At 46.6% G+C, this 18,941-nt stretch overlaps 1 protein-coding gene across 14 annotated transcripts in view; it reads right to left on the bottom strand.

The window, feature by feature from the left end:
• Positions 1 to 18,941, bottom strand: part of LOC132123495 (MDS1 and EVI1 complex locus protein EVI1-A-like) — a 159,608-nt gene that overhangs the window by 9,479 nt on the left and 131,188 nt on the right. For 3 of the 14 annotated variants that reach the window (XM_059534126.1, XM_059534129.1, XM_059534139.1), the window contains 5 exons: positions 18,722 to 18,869; positions 18,092 to 18,272; positions 13,412 to 14,807; positions 13,223 to 13,313; positions 11,656 to 11,682 (listed from right to left, as the gene is read on the bottom strand). In XM_059534126.1, the coding sequence (XP_059390109.1) occupies positions 11,656 to 11,682; positions 13,223 to 13,313; positions 13,412 to 14,807; positions 18,092 to 18,272; positions 18,722 to 18,869 (1,843 nt within the window). The remainder of the gene's footprint in view (positions 1 to 11,655; positions 11,683 to 13,222; positions 13,314 to 13,411; positions 14,808 to 18,091; positions 18,273 to 18,721; positions 18,870 to 18,941) is intronic. The other 11 variants (XM_059534127.1, XM_059534134.1, XM_059534131.1 and 8 more) reach the window with 11 other exon arrangements.

Below are 18,941 nucleotides of genomic sequence, written 5' to 3'. Positions count from 1 at the left end.
GGGGACTTGTGCTAAAGTCTCCAGCTATTGCTTGATCTCAAATTGCACTCAGACTTTCTGTATCCCAATACAAAGTTAAATATCTCAAAATAAACTCAAACATTTCTCATCAAGCTCCTCCTTGCCAAATAATCTGTTCTGTTATGTATGTATGAAAGAATGGAATATACACAAATGGTTGAAATTCACAGCGAGATCTTTGTCTTAATTTTGCAGATATGTGATGGATTGCATGTTTTCTTGGAAGAAATATCAAAGAAAGAAACAGGGTAAATCTTACAATTTTTAAGTATTATGTTAAAGGAGAGGACAAAGAAAGAGGGACTAAAAGAGAGAAAGATAATTTGGACATTTGATGAGGAATGACAGCTTGGAGTTAAATTTCTCTATTGGAATGTCAGGCTCACCTCCTCTGGGAGGATGTGAAGTGTCAGACCTGTTTGATTAGGGATACCCCAACTCTATCTCCCTCTCTCCATAAATCACTGACAGAGAGAAGGAGGGAGAGATGAACAAAGAGATTTGTTGTCTCTACTAATGCAAAGCTAACACTTTATTAGCATTTCCAACTCAACAAAACAGTCATTTTTCTGCCTGACCACTAAACCACAACACTCATAAGCTTTGAGCAAACATTTAGTAATCAAATCATCTAAATGAGCACACAAAATACTTTTTATACATGTAGTCAATAACATAATCATTGTTTAAACATTTGTTGCCATAGGAATACATCACCAATGTCTCTAATGATCCAGACCAAATTGAGACTTTTGCTTACTTTTCCAGCTTCTATGATTTTTCTCCAGAGACAAATACCATAGTAATTTCATGTGACTACAATATCTCGAACTGTGCTCAGATTGGAGGTCTGCAAATAAAAGTCAGTTTTAATGAGCTCAATTTTTTTCTCATCACTTACTTCCAAGACCAAATAATCTGCACTGTGCTATCAAAATCAGTTTTATAGCTTTAAGATCTTACTGCATGTCAACAATTGACTCATTTGTGTCTATTTTTATTTCTCCCAAGGAATTTTGGGAGAAACATCAGAGAAACGAAGTTATGTCACAAGGTGACGATCTTTAGGGGCGGAACCAAAATTCGGGAAGTTTGGTTCCGCCCGGAAGTGTTTCCGCCCGGACCGGAAAAACAGAACACCGGAACTTCCGGTAGCGCCGTAAGAAGGAAAATCAGGGAATTCGATGCACCTGTGCCTAGTTAGGGACAGCGGTTGGTGATTGGAGGATACGCTGGACAAGGCAGTACTTAAGGCCAAGTTATTTTACAGTCTGGGAAGCTCTCTTTGGTGTGTGTGAAGCACTGGGTTGTGCCCGTCTTGGTACGCTGCTGGTAGCTGTCTAACTCTCTCTCTCCCTCAGGCTGGAATTGTATGATTGTGAAGACATCGCGAACCTTAAAGGTTGAGAAGTGAACAGATTATACGGCGAACTGAGACGACGTGAAAAAGGGGATTGGAAGTGGCATTGATGTGAGTACTAAGAGCCAGTCGAAAGTGCCCTGTATATTGACCTGGCGTTGTGTAGATCTCTCCAGGAGGAGGAGGGTGGCCCTACCCCTAATATAGTGTGGTGGGAGAGCCGAAGGAATACTTATTGAAGTAGTCGCAACGACGACATCACTAGCTAGGCCGCATATTCCATCGCCAGATCCGAACCAAGCGAAGTGAAGGAAGACGGGTGTCCTTTTCGTACACTGAGTGTGGTGGGTGAGTCTTCGTGCTGTGAAAACCTATAATTTTGACGTGGTGTTGTATATTGCTGTGGGCTGCTGTGTATTGCCGTGTGTCCTGTCAGATAAACCCCCGCCTTCACGCACTTCGGCGTGGGAGGACAAGGAGATTGCTGGTCCTGGCCTAGTTCAGTACAGTATATGTTGTGAGCGTGCTTCAGATCTCCGGAGATAGCACGGTACGCTGTGTCCAGCCCAGAGGTGAAAGCCATCCAAAGCAGAGTAACTGTGTTTTGTGTCTAAGTTGATACCTGTGGAGAGGAAAGGAAAGAGAGTGAGTAACACAAGGAGAAACAGAGGAAACCTGTACTTACAGTGCGCTGTGTTCAGCCCAGAGGTGAGAGCCATTCAAAGCAAACTAACGGTGCTATTGTGCCCAAGTTGATATCTGTGGAGAGAAAAGGAGAGAGAGGGAATAACACGAGGAGGAATAGAGCGAACCCTGTACTTACAGTACGCTGTGTCCAGCCCAGAGGTGAGAGCCATTCAAAGCAAACTAACTGTGCTATTGTGCCCAAGTTGATACCTGTGGAGAGAAAAGGAGAGAGAGTGAATAACACGAGGAGGAATAGAGCGAACCCTGTACTTACAGTACGCTGTGTCCAGCCCAGAGGTGAGAGCCATTCAAAGCAAACTAACTGTGCTATTGTGCCCAAGTTGATACCTGTGGAGAGGAAAGGAGAGAGAGAGTGAATAACACGAGGAGGAGTAGAGCGAACCCTGTACTTACAGTACGCTGTGTCCAGCCCAGAGGTGAGAGCCATTCAAAGCAAACTAACTGTGCTATTGTGCCCAAGTTGATACCTGTGGAGAGAAAAGGAGAGAGAGTGGGTAACACGAGGAGAGACTGAGGGAACCTGTACTTACGCCGCTGCCTGTGGAGAAAGAGAAAGCGAGTGAGCACCCAAGGAACGAACTGTGTGAACCAGTACTTACTGTGAGCTGTAATCAGCGAAGAGGTGAGAGCAAAACCAAGCTGAACTAACTGTGCCTGTGTGTCCCAGCCGCTGCCTGTGGAGAAAGAGAAAGAGCGTGAGCACCCAAGGAACGAACTGGGTGAATCAGTACTTACTGTGAGCTGTAATCAGCGAAGAGCTGTTGCCTGTGGAGGAAGAGAAAGAGAGTGGGCACCTCGAGAACGAACTGAGTGAACCAGTACTTACCGTGAGCTGTATTCAGCGAAGAGGAGGAAGAAGGAGGGCGCTACGGATACCTAAGACTCAGGCCGGGGCCCGAGCCCCACGCCCCGGATCCCCGTGGCCCCCTTGCTCCCTGACCTCTTCCCGGCCATAGCCCATCTGGAGGGCCGAGTCAGAGTTTAGTTTTAATTGCCCTTTCCCTATTCCCTAAGCTATTTTTAAATATTTAAATAAAGATTGTTTTATCACTTACTTGTTCTCGTGTTGCTTGGCCATTGGGTCGGGTTTGGGGACCTCCTCGAGGTGGAAGTTGAGAAGGGGTGTGGCTTAGTTAAAGCATAGCCAGCCCCTGGGTGTGACAGATTTGGCGTAGTCGGCAGGGTTTCCACCTCGAGTTGAGTAACCAAGGTCGTCCAATGACCGACAACGCGGGGCTTTCAGCCCAACCCCGTGCCATGCCCGTTTTTATGGGGAGCCCCTGGATTCAAAAATATGGGGGGACAGAATCCGAGGTACGATTGTCTGAATGGAAGGCTCAACTAGAGTACTTGGCCGACCTACAGGGCCTTAGTGCAGCCCAGCGGCTTCAATTTGTGTTAAACTCCCTGGATGGAGAAGCGCGGCGAGAGGTGCATGCCGCCCCCGAAGCCGTTAGAGCCAACGCCCAAACCGTGTTCCAGTTCCTCACTGAACAGTATGGTGACCACACCCCCGTAGCTGTCCTTCGCTCCCAGTTCTTCAATTGTAAGCAGGGCCCCCGCCAACCGATTAGAGCTTTCGCCCTGAGGTTGCGAGAGCAATTCGCCCGACTACAGACCCGTCGGGACCACGGGTTGGGAGATGGAGAGACTCTATTGCGGGACCAGTTTCTTCTGGGGTTGAAGGAGGGTCCGGTGAGACAGAGCCTACGTATCCAGTTTCGAAGGGACCCGGGTCTTACGTTCGAAGATCTGAAGAAAGAGGCACTGGCCCTGGAAGGTGATGAGACTGAGGTGAGTGGTTCCCCAGTGTGTGCGGTTGTCAGTGAAGTAGCACCAGCACAACCCGGAGGCCCTGACTGGAAGCAAGCACTGAAGGCTGAACTTTTGAAAGATGTCCGCGATCAGATGTCTGAACTGTCTAAAGCCCTCGTAGGAGAATTGCGCCAAGGACGGGCGCGGGAGGAACCACGGCCGGCGCCCCGAGACCGAGTGTACTCAGAGGGAGGCCGAGAGCCGTTCAGGCGCCCGAACCACTTTAACCGGCCCCGTTTCGAATGGGACGAGCAAGGGCGACCCATCTGCAACCGCTGTGGCAAACCAGGTCACTATAGCCGCCAGTGTGGGCCCCGCAGGGCGTCAGAAGGGGGTTTTTAGGTCGGCCGGCCACTGTGGGTCGTGTGGCCGGGACCCCTCGAGAAGACCCTGGAAGAGGATATGGCTCTAGGAGCCAGATGATTGGGCGTAGCCCCGTGGCGAAGGTGAGAGTGTGCGGCAAGGAGATTCAATGCCTGGTAGACACAGGCTCCCAAGTGACGTTGTTTGCTGAGAGTTTATCCGAAGAAGTGTTTGGGAAACAAGGGGCACCAGGGGCGGAGGCCCCCTGGCTTACTCTGAAGGGCGCAAACGGCCTCGACATCCCATATATTGGCTACCGATTGACGGACCTAGAGGTTCACGGAGTGATGGTCCCCCAGAAAGGTGTGATTATCGTGCAAGACCATTGTCTGGGTGCACATCGAGCCCTGTTGGGCATGAATGTCCTCGCTGATTGCTGGGAAGAGCTATTTCGGGCTAGGCCCGTATCGAAGATACCACCTGCAGAGAGGCCCAAGTGGGAGTGTGTGGTAGCTGACTGTCGAAGGGTGCAAATGAGCCAAGTCCGCAGGGAACAGGAAGAGGTAGGAAGAGTGATGTGTCGTTTTGCTTTGTCTGTCCCCGCAAAAAGTGAGGCTGTTGTGTGGGCGCGAGTACCGCCCCGAAGAGCGGGCCCAGAAGAGTGGGTGCTGGTGGAGCCCCATGTGGATTGTCCACAAGTGGAAGTGGCACGAGGACTATCGACGGTCCGGCGGGGGAGAGTCCCCGTGAGGATACGGAATGTACATCCATACGCGGTGCAACTACATCGGCACCAACGATTAGCCCGTCTGACAACGGTTACATCCCACCAAGTAAGGGAAGAGAGGGATATTAGTTTTCGTCAGGTGTGCCCCACTGTCATCGAGGTGGCCCTGACACAAGTAGACACCCCATGGGGTGGTATGGAGAGGAGTGTGCCGAGCCACCTGGCGGGTGAGTCGTTACAAGGGGAGGATTTAGAGCAGGCACAGACACAGAAGTTACAGGCCCTCCTTCGGAGATGGCAGCATGTGTTCGCCACCCACGATGAAGACTACGGATGCACCCAGGTGGTACAACATCATATACCTACCGGGGATGCAGGGCCCAGCCGGGAGAGGTATCGCCCAATTCCGCCCACTTTGTATACCGAGGTACGTACACTCCTGCAAGGCATGCTGAAGCAAGGAGTTGTTAGGGAAAGCAGCAGCCCGTGGGCGGCCCCCATAGTGCTGGTGCAAAAGAAGACGGGGGCTTGGAGATTCTGCGTGGACTACCGTAAGCTGAACCTCGTGACTAAGAAAGACGCTTTCCCTTTGCCACGGATCGAAGATTCGCTTGCCAGCCTCACGCAGTCGGCATGGTACTCTACCCTAGATTTGGCCAGTGGCTACTGGCAGGTGCAGGTGGCCGAAGCAGACCGGGAGAAGACTGCCTTTACAACCCCGTTTGGACTATTTGAATGGGACCGGATGCCTTTCGGGCTCTGTAACGCTCCGGCCACCTTCCAGCGGCTGATGCAGCGGTGCTTGGGAGGTCAGTTAATGGAGTCAGTATTAGTTTACCTGGATGATGTGATTGTCTACTCCCCAGATTTTGATTCACACCTGAGGCACCTCGAGGAAGTCTTTCGGGCCATGGAGAAGTACGGATTGAAACTACAGCCCAATAAGTGTCACTTACTACGGAGAGAAGTCAACTTTCTGGGCCACGTGGTCAGTGCGGCTGGAGTGTCCGTAGATCCTGGAAAGGTATCGGCCGTGAAGGACTGGAAGGCCCCGAGGACAGTGAGGCAAGTGCGATCCTTTTTAGGATTTGTGGGATACTATAGGCGTTTCATAAAGGACTTTTCAAAAATTGCTAAACCCCTTAATCAGTTGCTGGTTGGCACAGGTCGTAACCGGGGCCGGGGGTCGCCCAACGTAGACTGGGATGCAAATTGTGAGTCGGCGTTCCAGACATTGAAGCAGGAGCTGCTACAGGCCCCTATCTTGGCATACGCAGATTTCACAAAACCATTCCTTTTGTATACAGATGCCAGCAATCTCGGGCTGGGAGCGGTGTTGGCTCAACGGCAGGACGGAGTTGAGAGGGTCATCGCGTACGCCAGCCGGAGCCTCCACCCAGCCGAGAGGAACGATGCGAACTATAGTTCTTTCAAATTGGAGCTGCTGGCGTTGAAGTGGGCCCTAAGTGAGAAATTTAAAGACTACCTCTGGGGTGCCAAGGTGACGATCATTACAGACAATAACCCATTAGTACACTTACAGACGGCGAAGCTGGGAGCCGTGGAGCAGCGGTGGGTGGCCCAACTGGCCAACTTTGACTATCAACTACAGTACCGACCAGGGCGTGAACACATGAACGCGGACGTCCTCTCAAGGCTGCCCGAAGCGGAAAGCCCCGGAGGGGCCAGCCCGGAGGAGGGCTATATGGTAGGAGCAGTAGAGGCACCAGGCAGCAGACAAGAGGCCGTGCCTGAGAACTGGGGATGGGATCCCCGTCGGTGGAGGGAGAGACAGGCCAGGGATCAAGATGTGCGGCTGGTAAGAGAATGGCTGGAACAGGGCCGACGGCTGACGCCAGCGGAGAGGTTAGCCCAGACGGATACTGGGAGGAGGCTGCTGGGGCAATGGGACAGGCTGGAGCTGAGAGATGGCGTTTTGTGCAGAAGGGTCAGTGACCCGAAGTTGGGCGAAGAAGTACGCCAGATCGTGGTACCCGCAGATGAGGTAACGGCTTTAGTTTCGGCGTACCACAACCAGTTGGGGCATCAGGGACAGGAGAGGACCGTGTCCCTGCTTAGGAGATTCTTCTTTTGGCCCGGGCTAGAGGCATCGGTGCACGCCCTAATTCAAGCTTGCCCGAGATGCATATTGTTTAAGTCCAGACGGGAGGTCCGAGCGCCAATGGTACCCATCCATGCGAAGGCCCCCCTTCATATCATGGCTATGGACTTCTTGACACTGGGCCGACCACGAGATCGCTACCAGAACATCTTGGTAATAACGGATTTGTTCACAAAGTACGCTTGGGCTATCCCCACCCTCGACCAGACTGCAACCACCACCGCTACAGTTTTATGGCGGGCCGTCTTCCAGACGTTCGGATGCCCGGAGTTTCTGCACTCCGATCAAGGAGCCAACTTTGAGTCCAGGGTAATTAGAGAACTATGCCAGTTGTACGGTTGCACGAAAACTCACACCACTTCGTATCATCCTCAGGGGAACGGCGGCTGTGAGAGATTCAATCAGACCCTATTGGGGCTGCTGGGGACCTTGGACCAACAACGGCAGGACGATTGGGTGAGTGCCTTGCCAAACCTCCTACAGGCCTATAACAACAGTATACATAGTACTACGGGTTACGCTCCCACTTACCTGATGTTTGGCAGACACATACGAATGCCTACTGACCTGGTCCTAGGAGTGATAGCCGACCAAGAGGAAGCAAGTGTAACGGAGTGGGTGGGGCGCCATCACCAGCGCTTGCATTTCGCCTACGAGCAGGTGTCGAAAAGGATACAGACGGCAGGAGAGAAAAGTAAGCGGTTGTATGATCGGACTGCTAGAGAAGCCCCTCTACTGCCAGGAGAGAGGGTGTTGGTGAGAGATAATCGGCGGCAGGGGAAGGGGAAACTGAGTGACCGTTGGGAGGCCACCCCTTATGTAGTCTGCCGGCAGCAGAGGCCGGGGCAGCCGGTCTATACCATCCGGCCAGAAGGGAAGTCAGGCCCCGACCGTGTGGTGCACCGGAACATGATTCGCCCATGCCCTAACTACCCTGAAGCCGTGGAAGAAGTCCCCACGGAACCTGTACCAGCGGCCCCCTGGATTGAAGGTTGGGCTGTGGTACCAGGGAGACCCGTGGTGGCACCACCCCCGATCGCCCCGAGAGAACCAGAAGCAGCCCCTGAACAAGCTGAGCCCGATTCACCAGTGAGACGATCCCAGCGAGAGAACCGAGGCCGACCCCCTGCCCGCTATGGGGAGTGGACAGCCCGAGGACGTTCTAGGGACTAGAACGGATTGGCGGGGGAGGATGTCACAAGGTGACGATCTTTAGGGGCGGAACCAAAATTCGGGAAGTTTGGTTCCGCCCGGAAGTGTTTCCGCCCGGACCGGAAAAACAGAACACCGGAACTTCCGGTAGCGCCGTAAGAAGGAAAATCAGGGAATTCGATGCACCTGTGCCTAGTTAGGGACAGCGGTTGGTGATTGGAGGATACGCTGGACAAGGCAGTACTTAAGGCCAAGTTATTTTACAGTCTGGGAAGCTCTCTTTGGTGTGTGTGAAGCACTGGGTTGTGCCCGTCTTGGTACGCTGCTGGTAGCTGTCTAACTCTCTCTCTCCCTCAGGCTGGAATTGTATGATTGTGAAGACATCGCGAACCTTAAAGGTTGAGAAGTGAACAGATTATACGGCGAACTGAGACGACGTGAAAAAGGGGATTGGAAGTGGCATTGATGTGAGTACTAAGAGCCAGTCGAAAGTGCCCTGTATATTGACCTGGCGTTGTGTAGATCTCTCCAGGAGGAGGAGGGTGGCCCTACCCCTAATATAGTGTGGTGGGAGAGCCGAAGGAATACTTATTGAAGTAGTCGCAACGACGACATCACTAGCTAGGCCGCATATTCCATCGCCAGATCCGAACCAAGCGAAGTGAAGGAAGACGGGTGTCCTTTTCGTACACTGAGTGTGGTGGGTGAGTCTTCGTGCTGTGAAAACCTATAATTTTGACGTGGTGTTGTATATTGCTGTGGGCTGCTGTGTATTGCCGTGTGTCCTGTCAGATAAACCCCCGCCTTCACGCACTTCGGCGTGGGAGGACAAGGAGATTGCTGGTCCTGGCCTAGTTCAGTACAGTATATGTTGTGAGCGTGCTTCAGATCTCCGGAGATAGCACGGTACGCTGTGTCCAGCCCAGAGGTGAAAGCCATCCAAAGCAGAGTAACTGTGTTTTGTGTCTAAGTTGATACCTGTGGAGAGGAAAGGAAAGAGAGTGAGTAACACAAGGAGAAACAGAGGAAACCTGTACTTACAGTGCGCTGTGTTCAGCCCAGAGGTGAGAGCCATTCAAAGCAAACTAACGGTGCTATTGTGCCCAAGTTGATATCTGTGGAGAGAAAAGGAGAGAGAGGGAATAACACGAGGAGGAATAGAGCGAACCCTGTACTTACAGTACGCTGTGTCCAGCCCAGAGGTGAGAGCCATTCAAAGCAAACTAACTGTGCTATTGTGCCCAAGTTGATACCTGTGGAGAGAAAAGGAGAGAGAGTGAATAACACGAGGAGGAATAGAGCGAACCCTGTACTTACAGTACGCTGTGTCCAGCCCAGAGGTGAGAGCCATTCAAAGCAAACTAACTGTGCTATTGTGCCCAAGTTGATACCTGTGGAGAGGAAAGGAGAGAGAGAGTGAATAACACGAGGAGGAGTAGAGCGAACCCTGTACTTACAGTACGCTGTGTCCAGCCCAGAGGTGAGAGCCATTCAAAGCAAACTAACTGTGCTATTGTGCCCAAGTTGATACCTGTGGAGAGAAAAGGAGAGAGAGTGGGTAACACGAGGAGAGACTGAGGGAACCTGTACTTACGCCGCTGCCTGTGGAGAAAGAGAAAGCGAGTGAGCACCCAAGGAACGAACTGTGTGAACCAGTACTTACTGTGAGCTGTAATCAGCGAAGAGGTGAGAGCAAAACCAAGCTGAACTAACTGTGCCTGTGTGTCCCAGCCGCTGCCTGTGGAGAAAGAGAAAGAGCGTGAGCACCCAAGGAACGAACTGGGTGAATCAGTACTTACTGTGAGCTGTAATCAGCGAAGAGCTGTTGCCTGTGGAGGAAGAGAAAGAGAGTGGGCACCTCGAGAACGAACTGAGTGAACCAGTACTTACCGTGAGCTGTATTCAGCGAAGAGGAGGAAGAAGGAGGGCGCTACGGATACCTAAGACTCAGGCCGGGGCCCGAGCCCCACGCCCCGGATCCCCGTGGCCCCCTTGCTCCCTGACCTCTTCCCGGCCATAGCCCATCTGGAGGGCCGAGTCAGAGTTTAGTTTTAATTGCCCTTTCCCTATTCCCTAAGCTATTTTTAAATATTTAAATAAAGATTGTTTTATCACTTACTTGTTCTCGTGTTGCTTGGCCATTGGGTCGGGTTTGGGGACCTCCTCGAGGTGGAAGTTGAGAAGGGGTGTGGCTTAGTTAAAGCATAGCCAGCCCCTGGGTGTGACAGTTACATGAAACATAACAGACTCCATTAAGTCTCCATTAAGTCTTCTGAGCTATGAAAGCGCAATAAAACATTCCACGGGGACAGAGATTTTGTCCACCAAGTGTGTCTAGGTCAAAAATACACACATATATTACAGCCATTTTAACTGGTACTTGAAGTCTAAACATATTACCATAGATTGGTATCTCTATGATTGCTGTAACAACTAAGTACAAAGAAATCTGTGATTGGCAACGACTGGACTTCCTGGATCTCTAAGTAGCCTTCACCCTCTCTGTGGTAGGGCAGCTGTTGAGCTGCCCATTCTCAGTTGTGTGTGTCTGAGAGGGCCTTCATTAGCAAGAGCTTTTCAATTGTTGATCTTATCAGGGTACCAGATGTCTTGGGTTTGGAAACCCCCATTGTGTTATCACACACACTCAGAGAGGGTCCCAGAGAGACTGTTACCCCTCCAGTGATGCGATGCTGAATGGGAGTGTCGCCACCCCAAATCAGAGCTGTGGTCTGTTACTCTCTCTGTGTAAATAATCACATTCACTCACATTCACTGCATTATCAGGGGTAGCCATCAGAAATAACAACTGTTCTGTCTGGTTAACACACACACTGGCATACAAGAGTGGAGACATGCGTGCTCCAAATGATACATGAACAAAGCGGATTTATTCACACCGGCACAGGCAAAAGACTTTCTTCCAATGTTCAACCAGAGAGTGTTTCATCTGAAGGCTACAGTAGTTGTGTGTTTTCACAGATCAAATTTTCTGTTTTATGGTACTAAATTCCAAAAACTAATCAATCAATTGTATTGAACAGATCAGGCAAAAAAAAAGTGTAAAAGAACGGGTGGTTTACTAAATAAACATGGATCTTCCCTGAATGGAAATGACTTTGGACCGGATTTAGCTGTTTTAGGTGTGATTTGGTCCATGCATTTGTTTGTTTTAAGTCATGCATTACATCTATCATGTCATGCTAATAGTGAGCTGCATTGTGGGTACATGTTTCAAAGTTAGGTGTGTGTGTGAGTAACATGTAATTATTAAGCCTGTGTGTGTGTGTGTGTGTGTGTGTGTGTGTGTGTGTGTGTGTGTGTGTGTGTGTGTGTGTGAGAGAGAGTGTGTGTGTGTGTGTGTGTGTGTGTGTGTGCATGTGTGTGAGTGTGTGTGTGAGTGTTTGTGGTGAAAGCACATGAATGACTTGATTTGGAGTAACTTACCCATGTTCTCTGATCAGGCATGCGAAACTGGGGGCAGGACAGAAGGGAAACAGCAAATCAAAATCAAGAATTAGACTGATTGTTTTATTTTATGCAATGCAATGCATTAGTTATAATTATTCATATTACAGAGTATTTCTGGTGCAGTGGAAGAAAAAAGCGGTGTAAGAAAACAAATTATATTTATAATTTATTGATAATTATTTATTATCAATTATTATACAGATTTAAACAAAATGAAAAAAAGTAATAGAGTAAAATATAAATATAACTAAATTGCATTAACTATTTCTTAATTTTTTCCCCCTACAATCCACTTAATCTCCCAATGTTTGAATTGCTTTCTACTGCTTAGCATCACACTAATACAGTAGATTTAATACTGCATTTCCCATAATACATATGTGCCGTCAATAGCATCCCTGGTGCCATTTAGAGAGTCCAGTGAGGATAGTGCAACAAAGTAGATGCTGATAAGTCACCTCGTTAGGCAGTGTGTGAAGGACAAGTGGATATTATCTTGCACAGACACAAAGCATACACAGGGAATAAATCAGTCCAATGAAACAGCCCATAAAACACTGTCCTGAAACAGCCAATAAAACACTACACCAGTGAGCGTCTATGAGTGTTTCAGGGTCTATATATGTACCAGACGTGTGTGTGTAGGTTTATATGAGAACTAAGTATTATTTTTACAGAACACTGATAGCAAACATACAATGACATAAAGCAGACAGGTTATTTTAATACACACTAATGAGGTTACATAGACACTCAGTCACTAAACCACACACTTACACTCTGACAAAATCACTCATAAACACATAAATCACGTAGATTTACAACAAACACACACACACACACACACACACACACACACACATTTATATATAGTCTTCATCCAGGGACGTGGCTCAGTGTCTGGCAGTTTAACTGTGTATCATATTGTGACATCATAATCAAAGACACCCACATAGAGACGTGTCACAAAACTCCTACCTTGTCTGAATCTCACATCTGGACCTAATCACTCAGTAAAAGAACCACATGGTGGAACATGGAGTCGCTATGCTAAAGCTTAAACACTAGGGCCCTGTAAAACTACTGCCACCATACTGTAGCTATTACATCAATACTAGATCATGAGGAGTTATTCTGTCAATAGTAGAAATTCATTCAATGGGACAAGTTATGTCAGTATTTAAAATCGCTTTGAATTTAGTTAACGTGCTGTTTCTGTTCCATGTTTCTGTACCATTAGTGGCACTAAACCAAATTAGTTTATTGCAAAAATAATGATATGTTATTATAATGTTATTTTGTGAGTAAGGTAAGATGTCTGGCAATTCTGCACACCACCTTTCTGTACCACTGGTGGGAACTACAAAACTGGGTTGAAATAACTGATGAGAAAGCTTTCAAACTGGTCATGGTGTACATTTGAGTCTGGAACATGCATGAAAGAGGCTCTTGAAAATAAGGTAATGATTTTTGCAGGACTGTAGGGATGAGGTGATAAAATAAAATGGAGTTAGCAGTGGGAAAATATTCCGACAAATCTCACCTGTGGGTGGAAAAGAAATCCAGGAGCCGGCCGCATATACTTGTCCTTGAGGACTTCGAAAGGATCGTTCATCTTTCTTTTCTCAACCCTGCTGATATTAAACTTCTATCAGTTCTCAGGGCAAGTTTAACCAAACTAAGTATATTCCTTTATGCTAACACAGTAGGAAGGACATGTGATTGACAGTACCTGTAAATGGGATCCATGAAGAAAGGCGTAGGTCTTGCATGTTGGAGGGAAGGGTCGGCCTTAGGTGGCTCTGGTTCTACCCTCTCCTCACAAAAGACAGGGTTCGTATTTAACTCCTCCCCTCTTACACTCTTTCCTTGAGTTCGTCCACCAAGACTCAGGTCCAGCGGTTGATCCTGGTTGGCTGATTGTATGTGTGAGGCTTCAGGTTTCAAAGGGCTGCAGTTGGATGCAAGATGTTCTTCCTTCCGCTTGGTGGTGAGGTCAAAAGGTGATTCAGCGTTTCTGCCCTGAAATTTTTTACGCTCAACCGGAGGGCTTTCTTGATCCCCTTTGTGACCTGGAGGTCTAAGTTGCTCCTTTTCAGGGAAAGGATAGACTGATGGAGAGAAGGCAGGAAAGAAAGACAGAGGAAACATGGAAGGGTATGGCAATGCCCCAACTTTTTTGTCTTGCAGGCCTGCAAGTCCAGTAGAACCAAAGTATTTCTCAGCAATTGAGGCAATTGCCTTTATCGAGTCATTAACAGCACCAGAAACAGCCGTTTGCTCATCTAAAGATGACGGAAGCAGCCCTGGCATAGGAAACTCTTTTCCGTTATTGGTGTTGCTACTACTACTGGAGCTGACAAGAGTTGGGCTTTGGGCATCATTGAACCCACTTGACTTCCTTTTTGGGCCCTTCCCGTTCTCCCACACTCGCACCCGTTCCCGGTCGCTTTCTGCTTCGCTGTCCAACTCTGAACCTGAAGTGCTTTCCAGCTCACTCCCACTCGGAGTGCTGACATCGTCCAGATCACTACTTTCTGACTGGTCACTCATCTTCCCGCCATGCTTTGGTTTGGAGACAGATCCTTCCCTCTGATGCTCCATGCTCTCCCCGTTGAACGAATCCTTGCATAAACTTTTCAAGAGGTCACGTGACCCAGAGATGGGTGAGGACAGCAGTGGACTCTTTCGTAGTTCACCATTCGATGGGCCATTAATGGGTGACATGGATGGGATTATAGGGGGCCGGTGGTAAAGTCCTGATGGGAAAAGCCCTGGAAAACTGAATGGGAATGCCGGAGGGGCTGCTGGGTATGTCAGCCCACCATGGTGCCTGTTTGTCCCAAAATAGTCTGCTAAACCAGGACTCCCATGGCTCATTCCAGCCAGTGCAGACTTGTCTAGGCCAGGGGTGCCAGGGAGGGCCATTCCCTGGGCAAACAATCCTCCCGCAGCAGCAGCAAAATGGTTTTTACCCTCACAGAAGCGCCGATGCTTGTTTAGGGATGACGTGGTGCTAAACATCTGGCCGCAGTCTTTGCACTTGATCTGAGTGCGACAGTCCGCGTGCATGCGTTTGTGCCGGCACAGATTGGAGAACTGTGTGTAAGATTTGTGGCAGACCTCACCTAGAGACAGTGAGACATGGACATACCATGGAAAAGAATGGTCGGTTTAGGCATGCCACACATACATTCATTCAAAAATGCAAACAAAACAAACAAAAATGCAGGACAAGCAAGGATGGCAGATGAAAGAATGCAATGTCAAACGCCGATGCACACACACGCACACATGCACACGCGCACACACACACACACACACACACACACACAGACAAGGACATCACAATGGCTCTATTCTAAGCGTGAGAAGGAAACAGAGTTGAATGAATCCTCTACCGCAGGTCCGTTCCCAAGAACCAAGCGACGTCCCTGTCTATTATAAACACACACATACAACTCACATAATTACACAATATTCAATCGTCAAACAACATTCTTAAAACTCATGATTGATCCTAAACTCTTGCCGTTCATGTCACTGCAGACAGCCGTGTATACTGTTAAATCCCTAATGCACACTCTGAAAGTGATAAAATCACCCTATACATTACCAGTCTAACACCTCTAGTGTGAAATGAAGCCTTTTATCCACTAACATTTCTCATCATAATCACATATCCTATTGCAAACGTAACGTTTTAAAAATTTATTGAAGTTAGGGAGTCTAGCAGGGTGGGTTTGCTAATCCCTGTCAGACTGCATGAGGTGTGAGGTGCGGAAAGAGAGGATGTTCTACCATGATGTGTGTTTACAGAGTCGGTTACTCAAACAGACTGATCAAGAGATGGGATGTAAATATTAGTGCAGGGTAAAAGGATGACTTAAAAGGTTAGTTCTCCCAAAAATGAAAATGTACCCATGTACTCATGCACTCACCCTCTTGTTCCAAACCCGTAAGATCTTTGTTCATCTTCAGAACACAAATTAAGATTTTTTTTGATGAAATCCAAGAGCTTTCTGACCCTCCATAGACTGCAATGCAACTGAAATGTTTTATGGCCCAGAAAGGTAGTAAGAACATCGATAACATAGTCCATGTGTCAGTGGTTCAATCTTAATGTTATGAAGCTATGAGAATACTTTTCAAGAAAACTTTATTCAACAATTTCTTCTCTGTATATTGTACATTTTACTTTTGCATTTGAAATGCTTTCAGTTTTGGAACAACACAAGGGAGAGTAAATGAAAGGATTTTATTATTTTTGGTGAACTATCACTTTAAGAGTTCATGGTGGGTTTTTTTGTTCACACACACATACTGCTTGGATATCATACATTCAGGAATACGCACACACATTGCTTATATAATTGTGAACAACTGGACACACTTGGATGAACAGGTGTGAAATCTGGGGCGTGTGTGAGGGAAGATCTGTGGGCACTTCAGAGTACTGTATTTTGTCAGGTCTTAATAAACCATGATGAAATATTATAAACACATTCCGCAGTGGTGAACAGCCAGTAGTAAAACAAATGTGTGTGAGTGTTTATGAAAAAGAGAGATTTTCTCTTTTAGTTTAGCATAATTAACAATATTTTTGTCAGTGTTTGTATCAGTAACAAATCCAGAATTATGTATATGAACACATATACATGCAAATGAAGACACAAATAAGTTCATGGGTCTGTTTCAAAACCTAATGAGTCAACTCAATGTATACTGCTTTCTAAGGGGTCAATACTGAGTTTAAACCTCATAAGTGAATAATTTGGAATGATTTGACAAATTGACTGAATTATATTTTAGCAATACCTTTCAGTATTGAATTGAAATATAAGTATATTAACAAATGATAAAAATAAGACTCAATAAGGCTCACTTTTCTACAGAGTGTATATTTGCCTGTGCATGCATCAAAGTGCATGCGTGTGGTGTATTTCGGTGTGTGTGTTGTTGCGAGGTCATTAAGTGTTGTTAGCTGTGCTTGTTCAAATGCTGATTGCTGTAAATGGCTGTGCCTAAGTCTCTGTATGAGTCGGCCTGCATGTGGTAGTGATTTTCCTGGAATGGCCAGAGTTAGCAAGCTACTTACTGTCTGATATGTGGTGGGGTGGGGTGGGGGGGGGGGGGGTAACGTCTACACGAGCTGTGTGGGATCAGCACTTCGAGGGTCAGGTCAATGCATGAAGTTCAATCGTGCAAAGTTCAGAGGTCGCAGTACAGTTTAAGACGTTTAAATCGTTATGAGGGGCAAGTGAGCTCATCATGCAGGATGAGATTAAGAATTGAGGTTATTCACGTATGAGGTCGGAGGTCAGAGGTCATGCATTGAAATCAAGAGTGCACAGGTGGTGTACTGACATGCATTGTTAGGAAATGTAGGGTAAATTGTGTGTTTCAAAGATTGATAGCATTATAAGAACATGACTATGCTGGTATGTACTGTATATGTCAGTAACATTAACTCAACAGGTTTGACAGAAAATCAAAAGAGTCAGATTTGGAAAGCGAACCATCACACACCACAGCATAAATGGAGTGTACACAGACAGAGACAGCACTCACACACACACACACACACACACACACACACACACACACACACACACACACACACACACACACACACACACACACACACACACACACACACACACACACACACACACACACACACACACAGTCAATAAATACAGTACATCAAATAGCCTGTTAAAGAAGCAATCTTAGGTTATAGCAAATAAACAGAATAACACATTTTTATTAAATTAAAGATTAATATTCATTAATATAAATGTTAACTAGATACACAAAATAATAATAATAATAATAATAAAGAATAACATACTAATACTAATTATTTTTAATACTACTACTAATAATTTATATATAATATCAATATAATATATTATATATTGACTAACTGATTTATCGCATCCAAAACTAAAGTTTGTTAACATAGTATTTGTGTGTGTACTGTATATTTATGTGTATATAAATACACACACATACATTTATAAATGTAAGAAATATTTATATTCCTATTTATGTATGATTAATATTATATATATAAATATAAATATACTTAATCTCTTAAACTTAATCTCTTAAACAGATCTAACATCAACATAAGTGCTGGATAACTCAGGCCAGCTGGAGAGCTCCACCAGTCTCAAAAACAGATTTAAATATATTTATATTTATTCATTTGGTGGATGCTTTCTATCCAAAGCAAGTTACAGTGCATTGAAAGTATACTTGTCTTTAAATACCAGTTGAGCAAATTAGAAAGTGGAGTTGACCTATCTAGAATCAAAGATTTAAAATTTGGCGGGAATTTCAAAAGGACGCTGGAGCTCTCCAGCTCTGTGGTGTGGTGTTCAGAGTAGAAAGCATGCAGACTTACATATGAAGGGTCTGAGTGACTTACATATGAAGGGCTTGACTGAGGAGTGGATGTGTTTGTGTTGTTTAAGGCCTGAGGAGGTGGCGAAGGTCTTGCCGCAGTCAGGGCAGGCGTGAGCTCGCGCCCCCACGTGCTGAGAGCGGATGTGCCTCTGTAAGTTACTGGGGTCTGTGAAAACCTGCTGGGTAAAGATAGAGATACAGGGACAAAGTTTACATACACAGCCTACAGACAGTGTGATATATTGGAGTGCATCTCAACTGGTTTTGACTGGACATCAAAGTTGCAATCTAAAAGTACCAGAACTGATTATTGTACAAAAGTAGACAAAAACGGTGTTGAAAACAAACACTGACATCTATACGCTTCACGCTTATGAATTTGCTCAAATTGGATGTACAAACTTTGAAGTCAACTACAAAGATTGTTCTGCTGCATTTTTATGTTGAAAAGGCTATTTATTTTGCAATCCTTACTATACGTGATTATATAGTCAGTTGCTTTTTATTAATAGTATTTATCACCGTATTTTCCATGATGGAATTACTGTTGGGTTTGAGGTAAAAGAAGGTAAGCTACAGTAAGAGATGCCAGTTTTTGCACACATCTTGTCTAATGTCTGGACTCTACCTTTGAGCAGTTTTCACATTCATAATGCTTGCCGCTGTCATGTGACATCTGGTGGCGAATCAGGTTTGATTTCCAGTTGAAGGCCTTTGGACACTGATCACACTTATACTCCCTCTCATCGGAGTGAGACAGCGAGTGAGTGTCCAGACTGAGAGACAGACAGAAAAGGAGAAAGACAGAATTATCAGATTTGATTGTGTTTTTTTTTGTTTTGGTAGAA

This window comes from Carassius carassius, chromosome 41 (genome assembly GCF_963082965.1).
Source record: "Carassius carassius chromosome 41, fCarCar2.1, whole genome shotgun sequence".
In the NCBI taxonomy this organism is placed as follows: domain Eukaryota; kingdom Metazoa; phylum Chordata; class Actinopteri; order Cypriniformes; family Cyprinidae; genus Carassius; species Carassius carassius.
Note: the sequence above shows the minus strand (reverse complement) of the source record. Positions and strands in the feature narration are given on the sequence as shown.